This window comes from Serinus canaria, chromosome 2 (assembly GCF_022539315.1).
Source record: "Serinus canaria isolate serCan28SL12 chromosome 2, serCan2020, whole genome shotgun sequence".
Lineage (NCBI taxonomy): Eukaryota > Metazoa > Chordata > Aves > Passeriformes > Fringillidae > Serinus > Serinus canaria.
The window spans coordinates 20,315,663-20,334,730 of NC_066315.1; the positions used below are offsets into that span (position 1 = coordinate 20,315,663).

The following is a 19,068-nucleotide window of genomic DNA, read 5'->3' on the forward strand; positions in this document are numbered from 1 at the left end:
TTTACTATAGTTTCCTCCCTAGAGTGGCTACAGATTTCAAATAAAATGTTCTAGTAAAATGAGAATTTTAAATACAGTGGCTAGAGTTTGATATGTATACACTGTAGGCAAGTCAAATTCTATGATGAAAAGTTGGTGATGCCTTGTAGTTCCTGGAGAGAAAAACTGCAAGAATAGAAACAACAGTAAGTTCACTGTATTTTTGTTTTCTGCACAGCTGAGTAAGTTTGCTTTATTTGCTTTATTACTCTATCCATAGCCACTCTTTCACCCCATCTATTCCTTAACTGTTAAAAGAAAATGGGGGCTGACCAGAGAAAATACAGACCAGATTGTCATGAGCATATTTACACAGTGAAAATTTTGGGTTTCAGTTGTACATTTCTCCACTTGGAGAAGTCTTGCAGATTCATCCTAAACTGAGATTCTTTAAGGTTAGCAATGTTTCATATTTTTAAACCATTACAGTATAATGGGACTGTTCTTTTATGGTCACATTTCTGATATAGACTCTTGGTCTCACATTCATGCAAACGCGTTCCTCCACTCAGTTCTCCACACATTACTGCTTTACCATTTCTGTCTATAACTATACCCAATGACTGATAAACATCTTGAGAGTAGAGCTGCTCTTCTAATTTGGTGAGGCTGGAGGGGAGGAGCCAGTTCTTCCTTCTCACACCTCATGTCGTGGGGCAGAAAGAGAAACTCACACAGCTATGGTGTAAATATGTAAACCCCTCCACTGATCACTGCACCGTGGGTGTGATGAGGAAGGTAAGTGGAAAGAGGTCCATGCTTCCTCTTCTTTCATTTCCCTCCCACACAGTGCCATCTGATTTAATATTTCTACAGAAAGAAATTCCATTTTAAAGATCCTTCTCTTATTATCTCAAGTTTTCCATTATCCCCTCACCCCCCACTCTTTTATTCTGTGAAACAAGATCTGCTGGGGTACCTAACATACTTTTTTGATCATATAGCAAATCTGATAAAATGTACAAAATAATCAAACTATGCACTAAAACTGTAAATCTGCCCAAGGTAAAGCATTTTCATATCTAGTTTAATACAAAACTAACAGGAAACTTACCTGATGACTGTAGTGAACATTGCATGAGGGAAAGGAAAACTAGAAACCTGGAGAAACTCATTGCAAATGTAACTTGCTTCCCATTCTTCTGCCAAAAGTTGGATGGAAGATTGGCAATATATAAAAAACCCTCTCTCTGCAGATAGTGCTGGGTCATTCTCTGTGTCAACGGGTAGATGGATAAAGCTCTGTACTCTAAATAAGGAAATGTCCTGTCACATGGTATTTTGAAATAACTGGAGTGCACACTGTAAACACTGCTCCCTTTGAACAGCAGCTCCCTTCCAAAACTGAAGTCTCCATCCTTGTAAGTAGAGGTGAAGACATTTGTCATCTTCTGTGACATTGCTAACATTAATTCAAGTTAGTTGTTGGGGTGCTACACAGGACAGACCTGGAAAAGCAACTTGAGAACTGGGGACAAGAAACTCAAAGTGAAATATTATCAATTAAAGCCCTCCATTTTTACCCTTACATCTCAGAAACAAACAGAGACAAAATCCCAGTGGTTCAATACATTGCAATAATGTCTAAGCACTATATATGCAGAAGAAAGTGAGCAAACTTTACAGAAACTGCAGGGTTTAGTGCATTATGAGCTCTTGCTCACTTTGAGGCAAAATTGGCTTTATTATGTTCATTTATTTGATCCCAGTTTGGGGCTAGGTTGTTCTTGATTGCTTGTCAAAGACCTGAAAAAAAGTGATGTTCAACAATGTATTCTAGTGGTAAGCTTCCACGTAACAGAAAGGAAATTTTTGCCTTTTTGAATACTTTAAATTTTTGAATACTTTGAAACTTTACCAAGTAAAAGGATATGTTTATCTATCTGAGAAATTCCTAATGAGGCTGTTTCATGACAAAGCCAAAGACAAGCTAAATCCCTTTAACCTGTGAGCAAAGTGCTCCTCTGAAGACTTGTATTGGCATGGCAGTTTTTGTACTAATATGCTGCAAAGCCCTACTGCAAATGTTCACAAGTCCTGCTATTCCTTCTGTTTATTTACATGAGTGAAATTAGAAGTTGTGCTAATGAAATTGAAAAAAAATCAAGAAGAGAAATGGCCAGTAGTGAGATATATATAGCAGCTGAACAGTAGATGTCATAGGAGGAGCAGCTATCATTGCTTTTGTTTTTAAAAGAGTGTTGGGGAAAATTATTGCAAAACCAGACAAACTTGTTGACTTGGCTGTAGAAAGTAGTAAGAGAGAAAAACATTTTCTGAAAAAAAGTGTCTGGGGATTACAGCAAAGTTAGGAATTGAATGAATTGTTTAATAATAACTATTTTATTTCCTGGTGACATGAAGGGAGGGTTTAGCAGGAGCAAGGCTTGCAAGAGTAGCTCTAAGTCATAGACCTGAATGGTGCCACAGGCAGCAATGTGGTGGGGCACAAGTAGAAGCTGGCTTTCCTAAGTGAAACCATTTTTCAGATACATCCAAAATAACAAAATTAAATTTTCTGACAAATCCCAAGGTAAAATACTTGGAGGAAACAATCCCTGCCCAATTCTCTCATTTTGCTCACTAAGTGCCAGCCTGGGTCTGGTTCAAACTGGGCTTTCTTCTCCCTCTGGCATAAATGGATGCTTGTGAGGATTCATCCAGGGCTACAGCGGTGGGGAAAGATTAATGCAGACACTGGAGTAGGCTAAAAGAGGAATTGAGTACTACAGAGCTCCCCCTTTGGCATGACCAAGTAGCTTCATGCCAGTTGCAAAGTTTTTGAGGTCAGTATCTTGTGTGCTGCGCAGCACATTGTGCAATAACCTGTTCTCAGCAGTGCCCTACAATCCTGTTTGGATTTACACCAAGAAAACTGGATTTCAGTTTTTCAATTGCTTAGGAAAGCAATTTCATTAGTTGGTTGGGTTTTTTTTTCTGGTTTTTTTCTTTTTCCCAGCTTTCCAGCTTGCTCAATAGACAGTGCAGCCTGGGGAAGGCAGGTTGTTTCCTGGGGATATTTGCTAAGCACTCTTTCACACAAAGCATTTAGTTTGTATTTGCAACTCACTTAAAAGCTATCTTGTAGTGCTTTCTTCTGTTTTTCTGACATCTAAAATTTAGTCTCTAGCAGATTTCTAGTACAGAACCATCTGCTTCATTCCTTAGTTTTTCAGTTCCTTTTTCTTGCATTTAAAAATGGGAAGTTGGTGCTTATTCAAGCTGAATTCAAAGTGGTCAGGAGAGAAGCCCTTCTTGTTATTGACAAAAGAATTATTGTGCTGACAGGAGCACCCCCCTTCCCCTTTTGCCTCACTTGATTCACAGGGAATGCTAAAGCTGAAAATTAAACTAATAGAAAATTTATTCATTCATTTATTTATTTATTTCAAAGCATTAACAAAAAAAAAAGCAAAAATGTGATTGCATGAATATTTTAATTCATGTAAATGTACATAATACAGTTAAAAATCACATAACTGAATTGAAAAATGATTACAACTTATACCCGATCCTCATATTCTTTACTGACATTAACTGTGTTTTCCATAGCAGAAAATGAACAAGACAAGGTTTTCTATCCCAAAGTTTTCTGAGAAAAGAATATGAAGCAGTTTTATAAGTGTAATAGGATCTAGCCATAAAGAACAGTAAAAGTACTGGTCTGATGCAGTGAAGTTTCTGGGGTTAAATTTGTCCAAGTTTGCAAAAGAGTTAGACAGGTTCTAATTTTTGAGATTTTTTTTAGTGCCCACAATGTCACAGCAAGGCAGCTCTAAATGATATTCACTCACACTTTATTGGGCATTCATTCTTACTAGTTGACTTTCATAGTCCTTTTTCAGTACATCCTTGATCATTACAGATTCCTTGATCACTACAAAATTGTAGCATCAAACTCTAATTCTGACTTTGTAAAATATGCATGATAAAAAAAATCAGCTAGTGCTAAAAGAGGAAAGTGATTTAATTTGTGTAATGTTTACTGTGAGGTTACACTAGATCTCACTTAAGATCTCACTACAGACTTTTAACAGATCCATCCTTTAATTTCAGTGAGTAACTTGCTGCTCCAAACAACATGCCACAGGACCCATTCTCACCAAGTCTTCTATCACCAAGACATCATCTTAATAATGTTTCATTGCCAGAATCTGTCGAGAGCTGGTTTTCTCTTTTTCTTCTATAGAAATAGGCTGCCATGCCAGCTCCAAAAGCAGTTAAAACAGCCAAGAAAATGAGTGGCCAAACAGAGACATGAACAGGAGGGTGAGTCACTTCATTCTTTTCCTTGCCTGAAATGAATCCACATAACTGTGAGAAACCATAATAGTTTTTATTTCCACATACAACATGAAAAGCATAAAGGAGATACCCTCTCCTGCCTGAACTTGAAGGCTGTAAATCTGAGCCCTGAATTGCTGCTGATCAGTAATCAGGTCTCTGTTCCTAAAGCTAATGTGGTTTTAGTGGATCTGGGGTACAGTGGTGTACAATGCATGCAATAGATGCTTGTAATGAAAATGTATGCCTTAGATGGTATGGGATGCTAATTATTGGAAATTAGTTTTACAATATTTTTGTGACATGATTTACAATAATATCTTTGTCAGAAACTTTCATATACAGCTACATAGTTTCTGACAGCCTATAAAAGCACTCTGTAGCTGTTCTAAAAGTTCTTCTCAAGTGTGGTCAGTGCTGAGCTTGCCAGCTCAGGGTGAGCCCTGCAGCAGTCCCCCTGGCCAAGAAAAGTGAGTGCTCCCGAGCATCTGAAAGGCACCGTGGTATCACCCTGAGAGACTGATAGTTGCAACCCTCAGCAGGGCTTGTTCTCTAAAAGAGAGTGGGTTCAGAAAACTCAGTTTAAGTTCTTCCTCTGTTTAGATTTTTCTTTGTTTTCTTATGAAAGCTCTTACCTTTTTGCTTTCTAGGACTCCCATTCGGCTCATCTTCAATGAATTTCAGGGAGAAATCACATGACACTTTATTAGAATCTGTATGTTTGACTGTTTGCAGAAATAGTACAGGAACAGAACCCCTTAAAGTTCTACCATTGCATTAGTAACATATATGTCTGCTATAAAAGGCAACAAATTGAGGCAAGCTTTCACCTTCCTACTTAACATTACTTTATCCACTTTTGAAATTTATATTGTTTTTATATTACCAACATTAAAATACTGATTCTTTTCTATGCTCATTCAAAACATCTTTTCACATTTTTCCTGAAATATTAATTTGAATGTACTAAGAACATGATGTATCACTCTAGAGGTTAGTTTTACATGGCATATTTTGGAAGCTCTGCATGTCTAGCTGCTACAAAATTTTTGATTCCTAAACATCTTTCCAAGAAAACGCCTGCTGAATCACATGAGTAATTTTCCTTCTCAACTCTATGTAAAACAGAGAAAAATGAAAGACTTTTATAACATTGTTTTGTTGCTTTTGAAGAACTGCAAAAAACTCCAGTTTGGCCCTCAGAAAAGAAGAATTACACACATAGAATTAAAGAGTTCTAAATTATCATGAAAATATTTCTCCTCTTGGCTCTTCTACATTAGTTTGCTAACACCCTTGATACCCAGAGGAGAATTTAAAGGCAAAATGTAAAAAGGAAGCAAATCAGAATGGAAAATTAATAGATACAAACCAGTCCCTCCTAAGGCAGGAAATAGTACATATGGGAGCTCTGTATGATTCAATGGATGAACTTTAGAGATTCCTTATTATTTTAGTACTGTGTAGGATGGGATGTAATTTGGATGGTTTTAGTAAGTCTTTAATACGGATTAATTGATTTACTGCCATGGGCATGTGCTGATTTAAGCACAGAAATTAACAGTGCATGGGAGATGACTATTTCTCGGTTACAGTTCAGCATCTTTTTCTAATTAAAGAATACTTGGAAAATGAGTAAATGAGCTAAAATGAGCTAACCCCAAATGAGTAAATGAGCTAAATGAGCTAACCCCAAATTTTCACTACCTACCATGTCTTGAGATGTCTTTAGCATTGAAATAAAATTTTTTCAACTTTTCATCTGAAAAATAGAATCTTAAAACTGGCTTTACAGTCAGTTTGCCTGTAAAATCTTTTTTTTTTTTTTTTTTTTTTTTTGGTTTTCAACACAGGACAGAAATGCTACCCATGATTTACTGGGAACAATACACAATACAAAAGCTGGAAAACTAAACTTGATCCCACAGCTACTACAAATGAAAGTGCAAGGATTTAATGATGGCTGCCTATCATTTTTAGGTTAGATAGATTGACTTTTAACATCTAAGTTAGAAGAATAAAATGATACTGCTTTCTTGCAGACAATTTCCTTTGTATCTCCACTTGGGAATAATCCATGTAGTGTTTTATCTCTGAAGCATTAGTCTGGTATATCCAGTACTGAATTTTTCCAGAAATGCTGATGAGACAGCTTCTCTAATAATATGAAGTTTTCACTTAGAATGGAAGTATTCCTCACATCATTCATTATTGCAATACAAACAGGTGACCTTTTAGAATCCCTAAGGCATTACTGAATCAGGGCCAACATGAAGCCAGTTTGGTGCATTGGGAAGTAATATATTTTTTCAGACTAACAAGCTGGAAGAGAAAGACTGATTATCCACATTGATTCGTCCTTGCAAGGGTATAATAACTGTTACAATAATCAGTTCTTGGAATAGTCATACCCTTGCACAAGGGTTTGACAGGTGCCATATCAACACCTGTGTTAGGTACTCAAAAGTTTCTCAAAGTTTCATTCTCAACCTAGGCTGTACAGGATGGTACTGTATTTCCATGTAGACAGTGATCTGGAGAGTTTGCAGTCTGCAAAAACAGGCAACTACAAATGGTTAGAGAAGTGGGATATGCCAAACCAAACTGCCAGGAATGACTTCCAGAGCTGTGGTGAAGGGCTGTAACAGTTCCTAGTGAACAGATCTGTCCTGTCACTAAGGGCTGACACACTGAGCACTTACCTTTAGGTTTTTTGCAGATAAATCCTTTTTCAGCAGAGCAATCACTTTTGTCCCAGTAGCCATATGGTGCAGTTATTTCCACACACTGATGCTCCACATCCAATTCTTTCTCCTCCCAGTTAACGAAGTCCAGGACAGCATTATCTAGCCACAACCACTGGCCTACAGAGCAACTCCCAGAGTAAAAAAAATTAAAACTTATCTATTTCATTAATATTTCAACTCCTTACCTCTGCAATTTACTTTTAATAACTATAGTAAAGCCATTCTTCAGCAGAACCCCATGTTGGGGTTTTTTTTATAAAATATTGTCATCCTCAATTTTCTCTTATTAGCAAGGCACTTTTCCATTAAAAATTGAAATTTAGACATACCTTCCACATTCTGGTAAAGTCCTATCCAAAAGCCTCCTACTTTATTTCCAAGTGGTTGAATTTTATGAGTCAGAAAGTGAGATTCATCCATGTTTTCTACTGAAACCAAGGTAGCTCCTGAAAGGCATTAATAAGCAAATAACCATAACCTATGTGAGTAACCTCTGTGATGACCTCCTCTTTTTAGTCTGTACAAACAACTGCTCCTGTACTAGTGCTGCTCTGTTGGTGTCCCCACTGCTTCTTGCAGAAGACAATGACCTGGAGGTAGTTGGAGCCTGTGGCCCCCACTGCTGCCCCCAGAGGGTATCCCACAAGCCAGGACATAATGGGGAACTCCTACACAGGGAAGCTGTAGACCTGAGAGGACAGAATGCTGCACAAAGTGACTTATGTCAGCTTATTTTAATTGTGGCAGACTTAGAATAGCTTAGTAGGTTAAAAAAATAAATTCAAACTTTTTTTTTAATCAATATGTTTACATTTTCATTATAGTTTTGTATAAACATTGGTGCAAATCTTTTTAGCTGATAATGAAGGCTCTCACCTAAGTGAGCACACTCAAGGGAGGCCAGTCCCCAAGTTCTCCCTGCTGATGCTTCAAGGTAGTAGCAGTGATCATGGTAAGGGATCCAAGCTTGGAGTTCATCTCCTTCAGGACAGTCTCCAGGCAGCTCAGCAGGGTCAGTAGGAGCTATCTCTAAAGAAGCCAAATGGTATGAAATTGGTATTGCATTGTGAGTCATGTCTGATTCTATGACCTGTGTGTAAATAGTGTAGGATTTCTCTCACCCAGCTTTATTTGTCTTGACATCTACTCATGACTATTCCCACATTCCCTCAACCCAGACAACAAGGAGAGCCAGGCAGTAAAAAGTGTTGAACATCTTATTTCTCAAATCACATTTCTCAGGACATGGAATCAGATTGCATCCTGCAACATCTAACTAACTGCCTTGGCAGTACTGTGAAGAAAGCAAACCCTGAGGGATGATAAAAATCTCAGATTTGCATTTTCACAACACAGAAGCTGTTGTAGGCTAATGAATCATTAATGCCACAGTCCCATGTTGTGTGGCTGCTTGGTCTCTCAGTGTTGTCACTTTATAGAAAAAAAAAAGCCATCAGTGGAGCATGCCTCTGCCAAATCAGACTGTTTCTGATCATGGTGCAACTCCAATTCTCTTTGATGGATCTTGCACTGCATAAGCAGACCAAATGTATGCAGCCTTAAAACATAAAGGAAGGAAAACAGCACGATTATACAAAATCTAGATGCAAACATGGCTCTGCATATATCTGCAAAGAGTTAGAGTAGCATTCACATTGCCAAGGCTCTTACAGTTTTAGCTCTAGCAATAGTGAATGGAAGGGAAACCCTTGGCTGTGTTTTGGCTCAGTGACACTGGTGTGTGACCTTCCCCAGCTGAAGTGCATACAGTCAGTGCACAAACCCAGCACATACTTATACTACACACAGACCCGTGTGATTTATGGTCGTGTCTTGTGAAGAGCAAGATATACCTTGAAGATAGAGCTTCATTTTATGGAAAGAGTTTTACCATGATAGCAGTGCAGCCATATGGATTTGCACAAGAGCCTAAATTCATACATCATCCAATAGCAAACATCCACATTCTGCTGGGAGGTAGGTGCTACCCTGAAGCATTGTCTTCAGCAGGGGTAGCCCAAACCAGAGCAAAGTCTCTAGGATTAGGCAGGTTTATGGAATTAGGAATGTGTCTTTAAAATTGCTACATGCCTTTGCTTACCATCTGATATCATGCAAACTGAAAAGTAGCTTTCATTGCAAGATGCAGTTTTCCAAGTACCATCAAGATCAAGGTAAACACAGGCATTGTTCTCCTTTGGTTCCCCAGCTGCCCATTTTGTGTACCTGGTTTTCCAGTTATTGGTCCATTTGTAATAGCCACCAGTCTGAAAACAAAGGAATTCTGGCAACAGATTTGTTTTTAACATAAAAATTTCTGTCACACAAATATAGTGTAAATATAATCATATGTCCATTTGATTTTTTTTTTTGGAAAAAAAGGGGCCATTTTTTAAAACCCCATTCACTGTTCTAAGCAATGTCACAGGGCAATTTGAGTTACACAAGAACTACATATGAGCAGTATTCAACACTGCATTGCTTTTGGGAAGGTTTTTCTGAAGTAACAAACTTCTGCAATATGGCAAGAAAATCAGATGAGGCCATCTTAGGTCATTTAGTAAATCCTACATCAAGAGAAGCAATTACAGAGAATTTGTCCTCTCTGCTCTGCTTTATTTAAATTAAAATTTGTAGCTATTTGTGCATAAAGATTACTTGACATTAAACAGTCATCTTAAGTCTTAAAATATCTCCCTAATACTCACAGTAACTTCTATTAATATATTAATAGCTCTAAGTATCCTCCTGTATAGCATGGTGTTTGACTTTCAGGGTGGCCAACAGTCACTGTATGACCAGCTGCACTTTCTGACTCTCAGTCTGCAGCTTGACTTCTGTTTCTGTTTCTAGAACTTTTTACTTTCATCTTTTGCTTCTTGCTAGCATTTTCTGTGTTTCTTCACTCTGTTTGGTGGATGAAAATCCTTGACTTATTCTAACAGCACCTCTATATTTTTTGTGCATTTACACAGTGAAGCCATTCAGAATACAATTGCTCCACTGTTCAATACTGATCATCCAGAGGACTATTAGAGCAGGAAAATTCCCTGAGCACCTGTCCCTCCCATCTATCCAGCACTTACCATATTGCTGTTAAGACCAATCCATACAGGTTTTCCATATTTCAGCATCTGGATCCACAAGAATGAATGGGTGTAGGCATCTGAAACGCTGGCAAGTTCCGCAGATTTGTCTTGGCAATTTCTTCTGGCCTCTTCCCATAGCATTTCAGATGAAATGATTGAATAGCTACTGTCCCCATAACGAGTAAAGCCAGAGGCTGGACTTGTTGTTGGGAATTCAGGCAGTGAGGGAGCTATGGAGGAAAAACTGAATGGATGAATTTACAACATATTGCTCTTCTGCAGCATGCCAGCTATAAAAAATTGGTCAAAAGGTCCTAGTCAATAAGTCAAACACTTTTTCTAAGTTCATGAACAAAACAACAACAAAAACCTAAATAAAAAAAAATAAACCAAATAACCCCCCCCCCCAAAACAAACAAAAAAAAATTTGCCAAACATAACTTTCAAGACATGGAGCAAATTTATTAATGTAATTAGATGAGTGAAATCCTGGATGCCCTGAAGTAGAGTATGCTTTCTATAGAGTTGGCTGGTCCAGTCTAAGACTCCTAAACTGCATATTTCAGATTTTATGCTTTAAGTTATTTGACTAAATCTGAATGTCTGAGCATGCATTTATTTCTGATAGAAGATAGAAGTTTGGAACTTAGGACAAGACATTAAAGGCATTAACTGTTGTAATCTCTAGACTTAGCCTAAGACTTTGAGACCTGGTGATAATTGATCACCACTAGCTGTTCACTCCAACTTCTTGACCTGTCTGTAAGGGTTGCCAGAATGTTGCCTACATGTTTGAGTCAGGCAGTGTACATTTCCACCCTTGTGATTGTAAATGTATTCAGAAGAGCAGGAACAGGGATCAAGAAAATTAAAAATGCCTCCATAAAACTATATATTTGCTGTGAGGGGAGGGGGTCTTCTTACAAGCATGTTGGCTGTGCTGAGAGTGAACAGGCTGAAGTGAGGGATCAGGGAAAATTTTTACTTTAATAAAGCTGAGGCAAAATTTTTTTGTTATCAGTGCTTTGTCTTCTCTACTCTCGTTATGTGCTTGGACAGCTGTAATTTATATAATTAAAATTCTACAGGAGTAGACTCAGCATTCATTACTCATTTTGGTGTAAAAAAACATAACAATATTCTTCTACAATAAAGACACTTCCAGGAAGCTGTACATTTTGATTGACATCACCTGGCATTCAGTAGAAATTGTGAGAGAGGATTAAATGCTCTGCTCAGATTCTGTTCTTGCAGTGATCTTCCCAAGAGAATGGGAAATCACTGCAAGAACATGATTTATACTGCACTTAGGATGCCTAAACCTCTTATACTTTACTGAGAAAAAAAAAAAGCTATTTATTATTCTCTAGCATTACTCATGATTAGGAACAAAACCCCTGATTAAGATAGTGATTCCTCTCCAGCAATTTCTGTGAAAAAATTTACACTTTAAACATAGCACAGCCTTAATAGTGATGGAGCTCTGAAAGCCTGAGATGCAGAATGAGACTCAAAGCTGGAAGGAGTCACATCAGGTTATGTATTCATCCTATCTAACCAAGGTATTCCTCCTCTTTGGGAGCCTGGGTCGAAGAGAACTCACATGAATTCATCTGGCACACGTAGCCTCTTTCGTTGTCACAGCTATCATCTCTCCACCTCCCATCTGACTTCGTGATGAAGACACAATCTGTCTGAAGGGGAGGGGAAGAGGCACAGCCATTAGAGGAGGCAGTGGGGAGGGGGTGAGCTGAAGCTCCTTTACTGCTAGTGCAGGCCTGATGGCAGAGAGGAGCAGAGCTCATTGAACACCTGCCTAAATTAGTTTAAATGGCCTAGGTTTCTGCCCAGCAGCTTGACCTGGTATTTATTACTGACCTTTTAAATTTGAACCAGGCTTCTACTGGTGCTGGTTACAGTCTGAAAGTCAATTAAAACCCATTGTTCCAGTTTTACTAAGAACCCCATAATGACTGTATAAGTGACTAAGGTACCTATAATAAATCTTCTCTGTTCTGATTTACAGTTATGCAGATCTGTTTCAAAACACTTTTATCAATGAGAAAAACAATAGAAGAACTACTGCTAAAAGCTCTAGTCTACAGTAGTCTAATTGAAGCAGACTTTCTTGCAGAAAGCAGATGCCCTTTGCTGGTTTTTTATAGTTATTATCAAGTCACCATTATCAGGTGCAACAAAATATTTTCTCTTTACTTCCTTATGTTTACTTGCTCCAGTATTTCCTTCATGACTCTTCTGATTTCAAGACTGGCCACGGCAGTCTTTTGACATGTCACCCAGGTTTCTCCTTTATGCTGCTTTAAATAAGTTTTAGTCATTAGCTAAAGTTGACTGATGGCAGATGTTAAAAATCTTTGGTGAATAACTGCCAATCATTTCCTCAGAAATTACCACCTTTGGAAAAGAGCCTGAGTTTCTGCAGAGAAAGGGTAATTTCACAGAAGATATCAATTTGTACCCTCAGAAATGAGTAAAGCAGTGTGGGAGAACATTAGCCAGAAGTGGGACATGCACACAGCCAAATAATTATAGCATCAAAAATCTTAATTTTGGCTAATCATACCTTGTCTTTGTTTGGTGTTGCAGCTTTAGTATCTGCATTAATGCAGTTTGGGGAGGAACTGATCCAAGTTTCTCCAACCTTCTTTTTACAAAGCTGTTTTTTGCTGTTCAGATGGAAGGCTTAAGATCCCTCTTCTACAGAACCTTTGCCAAACATTTGGGTGTATTTGGAATCATTATCAGATGATTTACTAAACCCCATTGTGCCTACAAAAGGACTTGTTCCAGCATCCTATTTTTGCTGCTGTAAATTTTCTTTTAGGAAAATCAACTAGCTGCCCAAATTATAGAAGTTACTTAAATTTCCTGTACCTCCAGAGCATCATCTGTCACTATTTCAAACTCATAATAGTCAAAGTAGCTTTGCTGCTTTTCTGGTGCACCATTAACCCAGTTGGTGTAGGAAACAGTGCTTCCGTCCGCCCAAAGAAATGTGGACTCTCTGTTGATATCATTCATCCCAATCCAAACATTAGTTGTGGCATGCTTCAAATGATAGAAAAGGAAAGCTGGAGAGAAACAAAGATTTCTCATTAAGGAAAGCTCATCATAACTTGCCCAAAAGAGGGAAAATATGCAAAAGCCCAAAGCAGGGGACATAATGAAAGGATAATATTTTCCCCTACACAGCCCATCTGCAGTCAATTAAATGTTTAGATAAGCATCCCTTCCCCACTGTGAATGCACACGAAGGGTTTCAGAAAGTCCTGTTGCCAGTGAGAGAAACAGGAAATCCAGATTTCTGTCAGTATGAAAGATCTGTGGAACCACCCTCAGAACACGCTGGAAGTTTCAAGAAAACAAAGCAACTGAAAGAACAAGAAACAAGCTTTATTTCTTTTATGTAATAATTTTAGCTATTGCCTTGGAGTTTGAAGTTAAAATAAACCATGGAGTGACCTGGCAAATAAGCAATTTTCATCAGGTAATCTCATATTTTATATTGGAGAGTAAAGCAGTTTCTTTTGTGAGAGATTGAGATTTTTTTCTTTCAATAGAGCCCATATACATACCTTGCACTTGTTCATTTGGTATAGTAGCCAGGTTTCCTCCCAAATTGAAGCAAACATCTTGTGCAGCATGCCACGTGAGATTTCTTGTTATATTGGAAGCAAAAACTTTGAAGCACTGGAAAAAAATCAAGCACTTTTTTCAAACTAGCAAAGACTGGAACTATTATATGTGAATGTTATCAATTAGCTCTAAGATGTACTTTTCTGCAGAAAAAGAAATCAGGGCTAGAATGAGTGATAGAGCTCAAGAGTAGAAAGTCTGGAGAGGCAGATCCAGGCATACACTTATCCCTCCTCACTGTACAAGGTGTAATCTGGGAGTCTGGTATCAACTGAACTGATTGTAAGGAGGTCAAGTACATAATCACTTTTCACATTTTCATCTGCCTTCTTCCTGCAGTAATAATCATTGGAAACCAAGAAAATGTGGCTTTGGGTGACACAGCTGCAGGGAATTATCTCTGCTGTGCTTTGTCCTCCTTCTGATAGCTGTGGTTACAGCTGTTCATCCTGCCAAAGGATGTGAAATATCCTTTGGCACATTGACCTAGCATTCTGAGGATGCAATAACAGCACAGTGTACATAAAGTAGACAAAACAGCCTCTGGTAGATGGAGCCTCAACTCAGATTGGTACAAACTCTTGTCTTACAGCAATGAGTACTTCCAGGCTATGTCTGAATGCAAAGCTGTCCTCAAAACACTTGTAGTAGGCATCATCTTTCTGAATTCAAAGCTTTGTGAACCCCTGCAGGCAGAAGGGATTGCTCAAATACATTCTTTCCAAACCTTTCCACCCTTTTTACAAGACTGACCATAACAAAATTGCATTTCTAAACAAAATAGCATACATGAAGAGAGGAGGAGAGGTTTTCTTAAACAGTAACAGTGTATTTTAAGCCTGCACAAACTATGCTCTCTGAAATGTACTCAGCATACATCTACTTTTACTGTATTTCTCTGCAAAGTTAAATGTCTAAGTCACCTCAAAACAAAAACCCAGCTATCCAGTCTGAACATTTTGACAAATAATTACTCTCCAGATTTACTTTACATTCATAAAAAAATGTGAGGTTTTCAGTGTTTTCTCTTCAGTTCTACTGCTTTACACAATTTACTGAAGATGTTTGTTGACATACCTTGTTGTTAAAAAAAATCCAACTTTCTGGACATCCTCCAGGAACCAGTGGAAAAGGAAATGTTGAATTAATAGAACTGTTATGTTTTTCACATACAAATTTATTGGCAGAACCACAGTTAATGTCATTCCACAAGCCTGGAAAATAAAAAGATAAAAATTCAACATATTATAGTATTTAATATTTAGTAGTAATGATTTATCACTTTTTAAAAATAAACACAGTTCTCTCTGTTTTTTATTTCAGGCTACAGATTGATCTGAAGGCAAAGTAGACCTGGCACCTTCAAGTAAGCTCTAATAGTAACAATACTCCAGATCCTTGTAGTTAATTTGAGCTCCCTGACCCATCTGCTCCTTGTTCAGGGCTCTCTCCACAGTGTCCATACCTGTTCATGGGGGTTTTTGTGAGCTCTGGCATCATCACATTGCAGGCAACAGGGGAAATACACCAGTAAGCAAATTTGGAAAGAAAATGGTTCAGAAATTGGTGAGATAAGAAATGCCAGATCAATCTGATCAATCTAATGGCACAATAGATGTTCAAACAAACTGCATGGATTATTTGTAAATAAGTTAAGAGATCAATACATATGTACAAAATTCTCACTAGCATAATTAAAGCTACAGAAATAGACCCAAGAGGAAACAGAGCTCTAGGATTTGCAAGAAATTTGCATTCCAGTGTACTTGTAAAAAATCTTAGGACATTAGATGTATTTGTTTCCTCATTGACTTGTACCTTCAACTCCCATTTCCTCTAGCTGCTATAAATGTTTTTTCAAGTTCATAGTAGAGAAGATTGACTATTCAAATTTTTACTGAAAGTAGTGAAAAGCCCTGTAAAAAGGCAAAAACCCAGAAGGAAACCTCTGCTTTAAATAACTCATGGTACTGAAACTCCCCATTCTAAGGGCATAGACTCTTCCATGGCTGATGGTCCCATGCCTGGGAAGAGTTACTGCATCGTTGGTTTGTCACTGGAAAGAAAGTGCAGAAAACAGCTACCAAAGACTGTGGGACAGTTGACAGCAGATGTTTGACAGCACTAGTTATAATCAAAGCAGAGACAAATCAAATCTAATAGTGTTGTATTGTCACTTACCATGCTCTGACAGCATAACCACACAATTTTCCTCATTATTTGCAAAGTTGGGTTCATTAGGAGCCCAGGCCACATAGGTTACTGGAGTTCCATCCACCCAGCTTAAAGACAACAAGTAGTTATTAATTAATACCTTCATTTGTGACATGGTAGTCTTAATGAACACCTCATGAGTAAGAATGTCTATGAGGATTTATGGAAACAGACTACAATGGGAGGGACTATTAGAGATTGCCCTTTCTTTACTTGATTATTCTAATTTGAAGACATTTCTATAAAATATTTCTGCTTGCAAATTAAAAAAATACACCAAGCATATTTTCCGTTGATGGCCACGATAGTTTTGACAACATTTAATAAGAGAAATCAAAATCATTTATTCATAATGCATACAACAGAGAAGGATATTAAAATTTTATCTTAATACTTATTTTTATTGTAATAGTTATTAAAAGAACTATTTTATTCCTAGGTAATACTATGCTTTTCAGTCTGAGCCTTTGTGGTGTTTTTGTGGGTGAAAACAAGAATGAAAATACTTTTCTCTGGATTTGCCCTGCTCTGTGGGAGGGTAGGGGGAGTATTCTATTTTTCTGTAAACTTAAGGACATTCTGTCAACTTTAAAACCATCCTTTTTAAAGTACCAAAGTTGTAACTTTTTCCTCAGTGTTTACCTGCTTTTTACTTTAATATATGCTATTGGAGGAAGAGAAGATTTTCACCATGTTTTAGTCAGAATTTCTGAATTTAGATCAATAAACCTGAAGTGGGAAAAATTCAGCTGTATCATCTATGTCTTGCTGCCACTAATAGAATTGTTCTAAATAAAGGAGATTCTCACTGGATCCATGGAATGCTCTACGTCCCTAATTTGACTCCTTAATCAGGAGTTTAAAGTCTTTACCAACCCAGTCTTCTTTCCCCACTCCTCTTCTGCCTTTCTCAAGGTAAGTGACTTACATACACTCAACAGTGGCATTTAAATAGAAAGGTTAAAGCCAAATCTCCTCTGACCTTTTCCAGATCAACCTCAGAAGCACTTTTTTTCACCCCCCAGGCACATCCTAACTAGCAGGTAGGAAGGTAAGCAGTGTATCATGCTCTTTGGTATCTCTTAGCTTAGTTTTGAGCTGATTTGAGTGTTGGTTTTTTTCAGAATACTTGTTACTGTTTCTGTACTGTAAATTTCTGCTGACTTTTCTCCTGGAATAGAAGTTTGCTGAGACTGCTTTTTGTAGTCATTGCCCGTGTCCTCCTAACTCTGGAGAACCCCTCTGATATATAGACAAAAAGCATAAGAAAGCCAAACCCTATGATATAGGGCAAGTTTTAAGTGTATGTATGTTCATAGGTATAAAATTCAGTATAGCAAAGTATCACTCAAATTTATGGGACAAATCTCTGGAAGATGCTTGAGAAAGTGTGTATGGAGAGTAGAGCTGCCAGGATTTTCTTTGGCTAAGCGCTTACTCAAGGAAAGAAAAGGTTCTTTTACTATTTCTTTTTGAGGAAACGATTGCACTTTAGAATATTCTAGGACTATTCCATTTTGCTTTGTACATGGGATGTGGAACAACCTTCAGACCTTCAAGAGAACATGTTGAGTCCCTCCAGCTTCATAGAATGTTCTATTTGTCTCTACATGTCAGAAGCTTCACTGATCATCTTAACTTACCTGAACTTTTTATCAAGGCTCACTCTTAGACCAATGAAGTATCCTGTTGGCTCTCTCCCATAGCTCTCCTAAATCAGAAAGACTCTGCTTCAATCAATAAAAGAAATCTTTGAAGCAAAACAAGCAGAAATTGAAACACCATTTATTAGGTCCAGAGCAGCCACTGAAGTCCACAGCAGCAAAGCACCTGCTTGCAGTTAAGCACTGAAACATGTTTATAGGCTCAGGCACAGAAGTCAGGTTTTCATCTGGGACATCAGAGCCAAGACCTGCAGCTCTGAAGGCCCTTAGGATGGAGTAGAAAAGAAGCAGATTTTGAGCCAGAAACTGGTACTTATTTTTATTCTCCCTGGAAGGCCAGCTGCTTTCCAAGGCAGTTGGTACCTTCCCACATCGCTCTTCCTGTTAACTGCATCAGCCCAGCTGGCATGGAGCAGGGGAGGCCAAATCCCACAGATCAAAGGGTGCATTTGGGAAATTTTCATTAACAAAAATGCTGATGCCTCTGATTCTGAGACAACTCAAATTTTGCAAGCACATTGTCAAAAGCATTTCTACTTTAGGCAGTCTGTTTATAATGATTCTTACATTTTCTTTTAGTGCTCTCGTTAGGAACCTTCTCTCACTGTTACTATTAATAACAGCTAGGTCTGCAGAATTCTTCCTGCAAAACTCTTGGGCTCTTTCCATGGAGACCTGTTCTTTGCTGATATAGTAGAGCTTATCTTCATTTATGACCCATCCATCTGCAGTGGTTTTATATTCTAGAAGATAAATAAGTTACCCTTAAATTTTTTATGTGTAGAAGACAAAAGCTTTTTCTAGAATAAGAATTTTAAGAAAAAAATAATATTAATAATAATAAAAATAGATAAAAATACTTACCATATGTGTCAATTGGTTCAGGTTTTAATGACACTCCTGCAAAAGAAGAAAATAGAAGGCATGATACATCTCTTTAGAGTGTGTTATGATGCAGCTTATGACTGACTGCAAGAAGAGAGAGAAACAGAGCAGGATCCTTCACCCCATTGCCATTGATTAGTGAGCAGGCTTAGCCACAGAGTTCAGCTTCACATTGCTCAATATGCAAGGTCATCTACATTAAATTTATATCATAAGCTGTGCTTCACTTCAGCAAAGCCACAGCTTTGGCTGAATCACACTCCTGCACAAAGCAAGGCAAGGGAAAATTGTTCTTCCAAGCCTGTAAGTCACAGCAGACTTATCTGAAGCACTTTATACTGTGGCATACAGCTCCTTTACTGATCCATATGTCGATATTCCGTAATTCACCTGGGGGTATTTTCATCGTGAGGGAGAAAATTTCCACTAGATTTTATTTTAGCTCTACCAAAAAGAAGTCTCTGATTATTATTCATAAACAAAAGGAAA

The 19,068-nt window shown here is 37.9% G+C and overlaps 2 protein-coding genes across 3 annotated transcripts in view; both read right to left on the reverse strand.

The window, feature by feature from the left end:
* LOC103813100 (macrophage mannose receptor 1-like) overlaps nucleotides 1-1,278 on the reverse strand; it is a 33,010-nt gene extending 31,732 nt beyond the window's left edge. Inside the window, exon 1 of the mRNA XM_018909366.3 lies at nucleotides 1,094-1,278. Coding sequence (XP_018764911.2) covers nucleotides 1,094-1,250 — 157 coding nt within the window. The 5' untranslated portion in view covers nucleotides 1,251-1,278. The remainder of the gene's footprint in view (nucleotides 1-1,093) is intronic.
* A 2,171-nt stretch (nucleotides 1,279-3,449) lies between these two features.
* The window catches only part of LOC103813101 (macrophage mannose receptor 1-like), a 33,209-nt gene continuing 17,590 nt past the window's right edge, over nucleotides 3,450-19,068 (reverse strand). The window contains exons 16-30 of one of the 2 annotated variants that reach the window (XM_009086315.4): nucleotides 18,559-18,594; nucleotides 18,262-18,437; nucleotides 17,674-17,741; nucleotides 15,998-16,098; nucleotides 14,894-15,030; nucleotides 13,756-13,870; nucleotides 13,055-13,251; nucleotides 11,763-11,853; nucleotides 10,157-10,389; nucleotides 9,172-9,337; nucleotides 7,947-8,099; nucleotides 7,400-7,516; nucleotides 7,026-7,187; nucleotides 4,959-4,991; nucleotides 3,450-4,334 (exon numbers count right to left, since the gene is read on the reverse strand). In XM_009086315.4, coding sequence (XP_009084563.3) covers nucleotides 4,165-4,334; nucleotides 4,959-4,991; nucleotides 7,026-7,187; nucleotides 7,400-7,516; nucleotides 7,947-8,099; nucleotides 9,172-9,337; nucleotides 10,157-10,389; nucleotides 11,763-11,853; nucleotides 13,055-13,251; nucleotides 13,756-13,870; nucleotides 14,894-15,030; nucleotides 15,998-16,098; nucleotides 17,674-17,741; nucleotides 18,262-18,437; nucleotides 18,559-18,594 — 1,955 coding nt within the window. In that variant the 3' untranslated portion in view covers nucleotides 3,450-4,164. Of the gene's footprint in view, nucleotides 4,335-4,958; nucleotides 4,992-7,025; nucleotides 7,199-7,399; nucleotides 7,517-7,946; nucleotides 8,100-9,171; nucleotides 9,338-10,156; nucleotides 10,390-11,762; nucleotides 11,854-13,054; nucleotides 13,252-13,755; nucleotides 13,871-14,893; nucleotides 15,031-15,997; nucleotides 16,099-17,673; nucleotides 17,742-18,261; nucleotides 18,438-18,558; nucleotides 18,595-19,068 lie in introns of those variants that run through there. The other variant, XM_050971821.1, reaches the window with a different exon arrangement.